Below are 11,817 nucleotides of genomic sequence, written 5' to 3' on the forward strand. Positions count from 1 at the left end.
CCGCGTCACGGACCCCCCTAAGCGAGACGAAATGCACCAGACCCTCTGGAACAGAGGGTCGTGGGAACGAGACTACGATCGCCCCGGAAGGCCTCGCGAGGCCTCGCGAGCCCGATTTGGTTTTTCCGACACATGTAGGAGTCCCGTGACCTCCGCGCTGTGGGCGTGTGGCTGGGTCTCAGGGAGCTCCCGGTCTCTGACTCTCTGTCGACGACTAAGCGGGGGTCGGGTGAAGTCGTAGCGGCTCTGGATGAATTCGCGGAGCCAGCGAGCGCGTGCGAGCTGCCTGTGCAGCCTGTACGTGTCGGACAGGACAGGCGCGCGCGCGTTTCTTCGGATTGTGTTCCCAGATGCAGAATATAGAGTCGAGGTCCGCGTAGTGAGGCAGGGTGCTGGCGTAATGAGCAAGACAATTGTGGCCTTGCACGTCGACTCGACGTCGTCGAGACACGCGTCCCATTGCCCCTCCCGGGATCACCGGGCCGGACGACAAGCGCGGATCTTGCCACTCTCCGCCATCGATCCCCACGGCCCTTGCCCCCTCCACCGAATTCTTGGGACAGCTCGTCAGCGCATGCGTTGGTCATTGCAATGTGCGTATATCCACATCTCCCTTGTCAAGAAGATGTCAACATACAAGAGCCCTCCCCGGCTAGTAGACGACGTCTTTCCGGGAATACTTTCAAATATAAGCAGCGCAGACGAAGTATCTCGCAGGACTCATCTCGCGCTTGCCGTGTCCTGCAAAAATCTCTCCTCTATCGCTCTCAGAATCCTCTGGAAATCGTTACCCAGCGATTATCCCCTCATCTCACTTCTTCATACCTTGGAAATCGCACGGCCCCGACCCCATACTGTGGACAAGGATGAATATTCTTTGTATGAATATTCGGAGTGGTTTATGCAATTTTTTGATGGTTCCTTGTGATGTCAATCTGGACACTGATACCGTCGTTGCAGACTGTCGCGCACATCGAGTCTTCGCATGACCTATGGGTGCACCCAGCGTGCATGCGCTTCAAGACGTATGCAAGTTATGTACACGAGATAACCATCTTCTTCTCTACACGACCGCCTAAGCCATCTATTTGGATGGAGCTTGACGCGTTGCTCACAAAGGACGACCCTATTCTCTCCCGTCTTCGTCGGGTCACGCTGAAACATCAGTGCGCTTATGACGAACTATCGATGGGACAGGGTGGACGGCTCGTACTGCTGTCACCCAGCGTATGCTGGGCGGAGATTGAGGGTGTATTTGATGACGAAGGCTGGAACACCACGGTTGCCAACCATCTCCTTGCACGCTTCCCCAACCTGGAAGGCGCCTTAATCGCCAATACCCAGTGGATATCCTTGCTCTCCATGCACCGACGACTGAAAACACTTCGCGCGTTCGGGAACGAGCCGAACGTCCAACATATAGCTTGCATGGCCGACTGGCCCGCACTCCAGTCGCTCACTTTCAACACTCACCCCATGTTCCGATCCCGCTTGGTACATCCATTGTCTCCGTATCCCGAACCCACACCTCTTTTATCCCTGCCTTTTCTGAAGAACCTCCAAGTTGATGCATTCGGGTACACTTTTCCAATATTCCTCTCCGCCCGGCTCCCCTCCCGCTCACTCTCTTACACCTTCGATCCCCGAGGCGGCTACAACAGGGACTTTAGAGTCCCCTTCGACACCATCGCCGACGCTTACTCGCAGCTCACCGAGCTCACGCTGACCGTGCACTCAACTTGGAGACCTGGGAGCCGCCGCAACTACCTCTCCCGCGTCCTCGCGCCCCTCGCGCCTCCACAACGGCTCCGCGTATTCAACATCACTTTCCAGGGCGAACACCTGAGCTACAACGCAGACGACCTCCGGAAGCTCCCACTCATGTGGCCTGCCCTCGTCGAGCTCCGGATCGCGGTCGACCCCTACGCGAAGGGCACGGACGACGACATGGTGTCGCTCGGCGTGCTGCCGGAGCTCGCGCGCGCTCTCCCAGAGCTGCGCGTGCTGCACCTCCCGCAGACGTTGTTCCGCGTGGGATCGCTGGACGTTGCCGCCGCCGCATACGAGCCGCATCGCGCGCCGTACGAGCTCCGACTGGGCCCGGTGCAAGTACGCGGCGGGCACGGGGAGGACGCGAGGCGCGAGGTTCGCGGGTTCCTCAGCGCGTTGTTTCCGAATGCCGGGCACCGGGTCACGGTCAAGACGGAATTTTATGTGTACGTCGACCCGTGGTAGCAGTGTTGCAGGGACGAACGTGTACTGCGTTTCTGCGATAGGATGAAATGGATGTTCAGCGAGGTCTACTACGAACATTATACGACGTTGACTGATTTACGTGCACTCGCGCTCGGAAGACATAATTTTCGAATTCACAGCTGATCAAACCAGGAATCACGTTCTTGAGAGGTTCTCTGGGCGCGCCGTCGCGCCCCCCGCGAGCGTGGGATCGTATTGGAGGAGAATGTGCAAACCGAGTCCGAGATCCAGATCCTACTAGCCGGTCAGTCCGGCACAACAAAACGCCATTTTGCACCCAAATGATTCGGCCCGGAATTGAACCGAAGGCCGTCGACCTGCGGACGTGTTAACCAGCTACACCATCGCACGCTCCATCCCGGATCTGATCGCACCGGCCCGGCAGTGCGCAGGCTTCAGGACAAATTCGTCGTCGCCGAACCTCCGTCCGGCCTCCATCTCCCTGTCCTTGACCTCGATAACCAAGATGGCTCATGACGCTGCACCTCAACTGGTCGACGACGTCCTCCCGGAGATATTCGCATACCTCGATAGCAGAGATGACGTGTCGCGCAGGACTCTTTTTGCGCTTGCCATCTCATCCAGACGGTTTTCACGCCCCGCTCTCGACGTCCTCTGGCAAGCACTCCCCAGCGATCGTCCCCTGGTGGTGCTGCTGCATCTACTGGGCATTTCACAATCGAGCACTTGGCAATGGGACGAAGCGGCATCAAGCGGATCCTGGGACCGTCCACCTAGTGAAGAAGATGCGCAGGTTCGTCGTGAATGGGAGCGCACCGACCCGGGGTGGTTCTATGTAAGCGTCTGCATGTGTCAAACGTGGCTTAAAAACTGACGACCTTGACACAGACCGTCGCGCACTTCAAGTCTGCGAACGAACTACGCCGTCATCCCAACTGGGCCCACTTCTACACGTATTCTCGGTGCGTAAGGGAGATCACCCTTCGTCCGGCTGCCCGGTGGGCCATGCGGTCCATTTGGAACGAATTCCAAACGCTTCTTGATGGCGATGAGCCACTCCTTCCACGCCTTTGCCGGGTTGCAGTGAAGGGGCGGCGGTGCGAAGGAATGTTGACAATTGAGGACAGCAGACAGCTCGCGTTGCTGTCGACCTCACGCGTCTGCTGTGCACAAATCGACCGTGTAAGCACAGACCAGTGGAACAACCTCGTCGCCGATTCCCTCGTGGATTTTTGCCCCAACCTGCAACACCTCACGATTGACGATCGCCCGTGGCTGTACTTGCTCGCACACTTCCCGCGTCTCAAGACGGTTCACTGCACCTACGACGTCACACCGTACATCGAGGACTTGGAGAGCATGGCAGCGTGTCCTGCGCTCGAATCCTTCTCGTTCCACCTCTACCGTGAAACCATCTACTACCATTCCGAGCCGCCGCCCCGACGTCCGTTCTGCCTCCCATTCCTCCACACGCTCGCCATCCACTCGGACCCATACGGTAGCGCGATCGAGATGTTCGCCTTCGTGCGCCTCCCCGCTCTCCACACACTCTCCTACACCTTCGACCCCCGCCTCTTCGAGAACGGCATCGACGTCCCGCTGGGGGCCATCGCCGCTGCGTACCCGCACCTCGCCACGCTCAAGCTCACGATCATCCCCTGGGCGGAACTCGCGCGCCAGATCACGCCCTTCTACTCACCGACCCCACCGCGGGTGAACACATGCATGGCCTTGTCCGTGCGCCTCGGGGCGGTTCTCGCGCACCTGGCGCCCATTCGGGACCTGCGCGGGCTGCACCTCACCGTGCAGGGCGAGCGGTTTGGCTACGGCGACGATGACCTCCGTGCGGTCGCGACGGCGTGGCCTCGGCTCGTCGAGCTCCGGATCTCCGTGGACGGCGCAATAGTCGAGGGCGAGGGCGAGGAGGTGGCGACGCTCGACGGTCTCGCGGAGCTCGCGCGCGGGCTTCCGGAGCTGCGCGTGCTGCACGTCCCGCGTGTCGCGCTCTCGCGGGGCTCGCGCGATGTTGTGTCTGTCGAGCCGCACCGCGCTCTGCGCGACCTCAAGCTAGGCCCGATAGGGGTGCGGGAAGGACGGGGCGGCGGGAAGGGGGAGCAGGAGGTGCGCGCGTGTCTCCGGATGTTGTTCCCAAGAGTGGAGGTCCGTACAGCCCGGTGAGTGGCACGCGTGCTGGCGGAGTAAGCAGTGGTCCAGCCTCGGGCGTCGACGGTGCGAATGGAAGCTGAGTTTAGGCGATCAGGCGCCAATCGCGTCTCTTGCTCTCTGCCATCGATCCCCGCCGATACTGTTCATCAACGCACTCTGGTAATAGAGGTATTTGTATCAGAAGACTTTACGAAAATCATAGTCTCAACTCCTTCGTAGAGGGGATGTCACATGAGAGCCCTCCCCGACTTGTACACGACGTCTTTCCCGGAATACTTTCAAATCTAAGCAGCACAGACGAGGTGTCTCGTAGGACCCTTCTCGCGCTTGCCGTGTCTTGCAGACCCCTCTCCTCTATCGCTCTCAGTATCCTCTGGAAATCGCTACCCAGCGATTATCCCTTGGTCTCACTTCTTCATACCTCGGGAATCGCACGGCCTCGAACCGATGCATTGGACGAGGATGAATATCCCTCCTCCTCATGTTCGGAGTGGCATTATGCAAGTTTTGTCCCTTTTGATCTTATTATGGGCACTGACATCCTCGCTGTAGACTGTCGCGCACATCGAGTCTTCGGACAGCCTACGGTTTCACCCAGCATGGATGCGCTTCAAGATGTACGCAAGTTATGTACAGGAGATCGTCCTCTTCTTCTCTCCACGTCTGCCGAGGCCATCGATCTGGACAGAACTTGACGCATTACTCACGAAGGACGACTCCCCTCTTCTCTCCCGTCTTCAGTGGGTCACGCTGAAGCATCAGCACGCTTACGTCGAATTCCCGATAGAACAGGGCGGACAGCTCGCGCTGCTATCACCCAGCGTGTGCTGGGTGGAGATTGAAGGTGTATATCATATCAAGGGTTGGAACACCCTGCTCGCCGACCATCTCCTTGCACGCTGCCCGAACTTGGAAGGCGCCATAATCGTCAATACCGAGTGGATATCCTTGCTCTCCATGCACCGACATCTGAAGATACTTCGCTCATCCGTAAGCGAGCCGAAGGCCGAACACCTAGCCTCCATGGCCAACTGGCCTGCACTCCAGTCGCTCACTTTCAACACCCAACTCATGTCGCGACTCCTCTTCACAAATCCGCTGTCTCCAGACCCGGCACCGACATCTGTTGTCTCCCTACCTTTTCTCCAGAAACTTGAGATATCTGTTGACCTCTATGGGTACTCTCTTCCCATATTCCTCTCCACCCGGCTTCCCTCCCTCCACTCCCTCTCTTACACCTTCGATCCCCGCGGCTACGACAGGGACATCAAAGTCCCCCTACACGCCATCGCCTCCGCTTACCCACATCTCATCGAGCTCACACTGACCATGGACCCATTTTGGAGGGCCCGGGACCGCCGTACCCACCTCTCCGATGTCCTCACGCCCCTCGCGCCGCTACAGCAGCTCCGTGTACTCAACACCACCATCAAAGGCGATTACGTGAGCTACAACGTACACGACCTTCGAAGGATCCCAATCATGTGGCCTGCCCTCGTCGAGCTCCGGATCATGGCCGGACTTTACGCCAAGGGCTCGGACGACGACACAGCGCCGCTCCGCGCGCTGCCGGAGCTCGCGCGCGCTCTTCCGGAGCTGCGTGTGCTGCAGCTCCCGCAGACGGCGTTCACCGCGGGGACCCTCGACGTTTCCGCCGCTGCGGCCGCGCCGCACCGCGCGCTGTACGACCTCCGTATGGGCCCGGTGGAAGTGCGTGGTGGGCGGAAGCGTGGTTGGAGCAAGAATGCGAAGCGCGAGGTTCGCGCGTTCCTCAGCGCGCTGTTTCCGAATGCCGGACACCGGGTCGACGTCAAGACGGACTTTGCTGCGGACCCGTGGTAGAGGACGGACGAGTGCGGCGTTTCTGCGACGAGATGTAATGCATGATTCAGCGCCGCCCGCCACGGACATTTTAAGATATCCGCAACACGACGACTGATTCGGTGTTTTCGATTCGGATTGCTATGTAAGAAAGTACATGAGTTACATCCTTCGAAGACCGGTACCTCATTCCAACGTCGACTCGCGCTTGCGGAACATAACCTCCACCGTCGGATTGGGAACCACGCTGTCGTCGATATACAAGTTCTCCGGCCGCGTCGTCGCGCCGCCCGCGAGCTTGAAGTCGTAGTGCAGGAGGATGTACGCAATCAAGACCTTTAGCTCGTTCGACGCGAAGAACCGTCCGGGGCTGCACATCCGTCGCATCGAGTCAGCGTCCACGAAATCGGCACAGAACGAGAAAGAAGCGCACCACGCGTGCCTTCCGTGCCCGAAAGGGATGTACTCGGGCGAGGTGTTGACGAACTGGTGCTTCGTCGCCTCCGCCTCGCTCGCCTCGCGCATCCGCGCCCACCGGAACGGGTCGAACGACGCCGCCCCGGGGAGGATGCCGTCGTCGAAGTGCGTGCCGAAGGACGACGCGGCGAGGTTCGTGCCCTTGGGGATGAAGGTGCCGTCGGCGAGCGTGACGTCCTTCATCGCGAGGCGGGTGAGGGACACTGCGAGACGCATGAGCGCGGCGACGACGGGGGGCTCGAGACGGGGGGCGGGAGAGGGGCTCACCGACGCTGATGCCGTTCACGCGCTGGGACTCGCGGAAGATGCTGTCTAGCTTCCACATCTTCGCGATCGCGTTCTTCGTCCAGCCTTCGGCGGCGACGATGGGCTCGATCTCAGCCCGGAGGGTCTCGACCCACTCGGGCTCGGTCGCGAGGTAGTACAACACGTGGGTGCTCGTCTGCGAGAAGGGCGCAGCATCAGTGAATGTCTGGAGCCCAGTGGAAGACGGAAGAAGCACGTACGGTGGAAGATGTGTGGATCGCGGCGAAGTGGAGGTCCATTATGCGCTCGACGATCTGCATGTCCGTTTGACGTTGCACGGGGGCCTCTTCGATGAGCCATTGGAGCAGATCGGTCTGCAACCGCCGACGAGTCAGTTCGTTAGACGAGACCGGAAAGACGCGCAATACGCACAGGCTTGTCAGTCCAGTCGTCGCCGAACTCAGCCATGTTCTTCCGACGCTCGTCGATCAGAGGTTTCAGGAAAGGATACACTTCGCGGTTCGTCCTCCAAGTGGCACTCGTAACAGTGGCGACAATACTGAGAGAGCGCTGAGCAACGGCCACCAGAAATCGCAGAACGCGAACGTACCTCTTCAGCAGGGATCCGGGCACATGCTTCATGATATCCCGGTCGTCCGTAATGGAGTTGGTATAGATGATCGCGAGCCTGAGGTACTCCTCATCGCGACCTAACCAGAGCGTGTTCAGCCGGCGCTCGCACAGCTGAAGGAATGAACGTACACAGTGGCTGTCCCACGAATACATTAGTGGTCGCACGAGCGACGGCCTTCTGCATGAATGGGAACGCGGCCACGGTCGTCCATTCTACAAGTCAAAGAACTTCGTCATAGAGCGCGCTTCCGTCGCGCCAGAAGACGCACCTGACCCCTTCGTGGGCACGTAATCCGCGAAGGCACAGGCGAACTCGGTCACGAAGTCCGGGATCAGCGCGGGAATGGCCCGCGAGAGTTTCTCCCTGACAAAGTTGAGGTGATAAGGATTCTCGGCAGCACCCCTTCCGACAGTGTGCTTCAGGCTCAAGTTCTGAAACAGTCATGGTGAGTGATGGGAAAGCTCGTTCCCTGGGAAAGCATACACACCTCCTCTACGGAGTCGAGGAACGAAACCTCATCATCAGGGCGCTTGCGAAGGTCTTCTATGAGACTCGTTCCGTTCACGACCACGATCCACCTGTCGTACGCAGCGATCTTGAAGATAGACCCCGGATACTGATGACCGATGTCGAACTCGTGAGGCGGAGTGAAAGACTAAATGAAGTCACGCACCTTCTGGTATCCCTCCATGATCAAGTCTCGTGCATTGTTCCTCCACTGGGAAGTGGATACGAATGACAGAAGAGAGGCGGTCGGGCCGCCGACAGTCGGGATGTGACGGAGCTAAACACGGGTGATGAGCACCGACAGCGAGCAGATCGACCATAGCACGCACCGGGTCAGGGCTCCAGCGGAAGAGACCATACACAACCAGAGCCACGACAACGGCTGCGCAGACGGTCTGAGGGTCGCTGGCGTCCATGGGTAGGTGGGGATGCGGGTGGCGGGATGCAGCGAGTGGCTTGCTGCGCCCGCGCCGTTGGTTTTAAGAAACAGAGCGCGTCAGCAACAATTGCTGCGCCCAGCCAAACGAAGCGTTCCCGGGCTCCGAGAAGCACGTCGTATGCGTCCCGACCTGGTCACCATCCTTGACATTTCACCTCGTTGAGGTGCCGTGTGCCCTGCGTATACGTCGAAGCACTGCGAGTCTGAAATGGCCGGTGGATGAACTGTTATCCCCGATCTTCGCACGGTCGACGTCTCCACGATTGAAGGGAAGACCGCCGATTGTCTTCCGGAACACTGGTCACAGCGTCAGTGCCTTGTCGGTGCCCACATTCAAGTTGATAATTTTGCTTCAGAAGATAAGCCGATCAAGCATCCAAAGGCCTACTCTGAGAGGGAGTTTTTGGCACCTGTACGACAGTAGAGTTATATCGCGGTCGCGTACTGTTGGCGGGTAGGCTGTGTGGAGAAGAGGCTGATGAGAGAGGAATTGGCGACGCCGGATTTCAACATCAAAACGGCATGCCACATACGAGCGTACCGGTTGTGATGGAAGGTCTAGAGCGGTTTCTTGGCGGGAGTCTTTTCTGCAGCAGAATGAGAGATATGCTGACTCATCGAGGGGAATTGCAAGTCGTATGTACTATGTGGGCTCGAGCTCGAATTCGTGCACCTGCTCAACAATGCCGCGTCATCGGGCCGTTGTACCCGTATCACGTAATAATGCGCACGGATCCCAATGGAGACTGCAATGTGCTCGTGAGGTATTCAGAGGCAGAAATGAGGTCTTCTGCACACTATATACCAGCTGTTTGGACGCTGGTGAAACAAGGGTGCGCATCACCCTCGTAATCGGCCTGGACGGATTAGTTGGCCTGTATATCGATACCGGACTGGATCCGACATCCTCCGTGACGCCGTCTTGGCTGAATATTCTAGACCACTGGCTTCAACGGTGTGAACTGCTGGTAATGCAAAAAAAGTACTGGCCGATACCATCGCAGCCTGAGGCGAATATATCTGCGCAAGTGACTCGGTCAGCTTGTACAATATGCCGGACGATGGGGATGAGAAACGCTACTGGCATGCGTCACGCTGGCGGCTGGTGGTAAAAGCGACCTACGATCCAATAGAGTCGCAATTCATTCTATGCTTCCGGACGGCCACTGGTGGGATATTTCCCGAAGAAAGATGAAGGGTTTTCTGGGTGTGTCGACGAGAACGCGCCGCGACTCACGCGAGGCTTTGTCAGCGCATCAAGGCCCAGGCGCCGGTGGTGCCCAGCCTCCGCGCCTCCCATCGACGCGTTCCTCCTTCCCGCCATCGCCGTCCATCCTCATCGATCATCCCCGCCCCCGTTCTCTTCCACTGCCATGCCTCGCACCGGGCCTTCAGTTTCCGTTATGCGTTTTCCCTCTTACTCCTCCTCGTCCTCGTCGTCCGCTGGCCACCAAACATCTTCCAACGATTGAAGATTCCACTAAATGCGCACTCGGACCCATCCGCTTCGTGTCTCTGCCACAACCTCTCGAGTCGCTCCTCACCCGTCTCGAGTCCTTCGATATGCGTACACTCTACCTCTGGTACGTTCACGCCTTCACCTTGCCGAATCTCGCGCATATATGAACTCCCTTTGCGCACTGCCGCAGCTTCGGGCAGGCGGTCCTCCAGGGCTGCGAGTACTGACTCTCTTCAACGAGTTCGCCCTCTACGCCGTACATTAAGATACGCCATCGTAGGCCCGCTTACCGCCGTCAGGAGCGGTGTCAAGCATTGACCACCGTCCGGGGGCGTCGCGCTCGCGGAGGCATTGTGGTTCGCCAGCTCGGGCGGAGCCTCTCGAAGCACCTCCCAACGCGCGTCGAAATGCTCAACAACACCTCCTCACGGGATCTCGGGCGCGGGTTCGCGAAAGAAGGCGATGCGGACGCGCGCAAGGATGGGGGCGCGGACGGCCCTATGAGGAGGAGGTAGGGCGTTCGTGGCATGGACGGCGATGGAGCTGGTCGCCCCTCTGCAGGCGGCGAAGGCTGCCGGAAAAGCACAGTGAGTGGTGTGTTTGATGAGGATTTCCTGAGTACTGTGTTTGTCGTACCCGAGGACAGTGTATACTGTTAGACATGTTGGGATTGTAATCACCGAGAAAGCGTGGAAGCAGATCATGAACCGCAAGTGCACTGCCATTTCCTGATACCTTGCTCCGGTCGACCTGAACTGGTAGCATGCCTGAACAAGATCCACCCCTCCGACAGTTTGCTTCTAGTGTTTTGAACTCGCCAAGCGCACTGTCCCACTCTCGCAGTTTAGCCTGAACCGCTTCGAGCCGCTTCCGCAACATCCCAGTGGCGCCGTCCTGCATTGTCTCTCGTCGAGCTCGCGCACACCTTAAGCTTAGTCCGCGGGCGCTGGGACCGCGGACGTCTTCGCGCTGCTCGCGCCGATCCTGAGGCCTGAGCCTCCTCTCGTTGCCACTCATCTTGGCGAGTGAGGACTTTGGCTGACACACCGACCGCCGACGACCGGTGTGGGGCCAGCGCGAGAGGGTGGCGGCGCTGGATTAACTCGCAGAGTCCGCGCGCGTGCCCCGAGCCACGCGTGCTGCAACCCCCCCAGACTGAGTTCGCTTCAGAGCCTTGTACACACCACGTGCTTCCGTCGATTACCACCGCGCTCTGTACGGCCTCAAGCTGTTACGCCGGGGCGACCATCTTTCTAGCGCCACATTAAAGCCGAGAGAAAGGCAAGTAAGGTTTTTTCTCGCCCATAGAAACCCATAGAAATGCTTTTTCTGACTGCACGTGAATTTTGAACGTTAAACCTTATAAACGGCTCCCAGAAAGGCTCCCAGAAAAATGGTGGCCACGGCATGTGTTCCCGAATGGTGTGCCGCCGTGTGGGTGGAGGCGGGCAGGCCCCGGAGCAGCGCGTTCAGGCACCAATCGAGACGACACACGTTGGGACGATGAGCGCTTGAGCGCGTCTCTTGCTCGCTGCCATCGATCCTCGCTCGGACTGCTCATCAACGCACTCTGGTCACACAGGTATTTCTATCCCAACACTACATGCAGATAAGAGTCTCAACTCCCTCGTCAGGGGGATGTCACACCCGAGCCCTCCCCGACTAGTACACGACGTCTTTCCCGGAATACTTTCAAATCTAGACAGCACCGATAGAGTGTCTCGCAACACTCTCCTCGCGCTTGCCGTGTCTTGTAGATCTCTCTCCTCCATTTCCTTAAGTCTCCTCTGGAAATCGCTACCCGGCGACTATCCCTTGGTTTCACTTCTTCATGCCTTGGGAATCGCGCGG

The 11,817-nt window shown here is 58.6% G+C and overlaps 2 protein-coding genes across 2 annotated transcripts; one reads left to right on the plus strand and one right to left on the minus strand.

Annotated features, from left to right (window-relative positions):
- Positions 1 to 927: 927 nt before the first annotated feature.
- Positions 928 to 4,395, plus strand: BXZ73DRAFT_79542 (uncharacterized protein; the record flags this gene model as incomplete). The annotated part of the gene is made up of 6 exons (XM_048023118.1): positions 928 to 2,216; positions 2,277 to 2,298; positions 2,407 to 2,500; positions 2,565 to 3,052; positions 3,106 to 3,179; positions 3,405 to 4,395. The coding sequence occupies 6 exons, from the start codon at positions 928 to 930 to the stop codon at positions 4,393 to 4,395; spliced, it is 2,958 nt and encodes a 985-aa protein (XP_047875180.1).
- A 1,995-nt stretch (positions 4,396 to 6,390) lies between these two features.
- Positions 6,391 to 8,484, minus strand: BXZ73DRAFT_51111 (cytochrome P450; the record flags this gene model as incomplete). The annotated part of the gene is made up of 11 exons (XM_048020560.1): positions 6,391 to 6,574; positions 6,638 to 6,884; positions 6,949 to 7,123; positions 7,188 to 7,301; positions 7,360 to 7,486; positions 7,538 to 7,637; positions 7,690 to 7,773; positions 7,830 to 7,992; positions 8,049 to 8,177; positions 8,235 to 8,345; positions 8,398 to 8,484. The coding sequence occupies 11 exons, from the start codon at positions 8,482 to 8,484 to the stop codon at positions 6,391 to 6,393; spliced, it is 1,521 nt and encodes a 506-aa protein (XP_047875181.1).
- Between the last annotated feature and the right edge of the window lie 3,333 nt (positions 8,485 to 11,817).

This window comes from Epithele typhae, assembly GCF_022376455.1.
Source record: "Epithele typhae strain CBS 203.58 chromosome Unknown BXZ73scaffold_46, whole genome shotgun sequence".
In the NCBI taxonomy this organism is placed as follows: Eukaryota; Fungi; Basidiomycota; class Agaricomycetes; order Polyporales; family Epitheliaceae; genus Epithele; species Epithele typhae.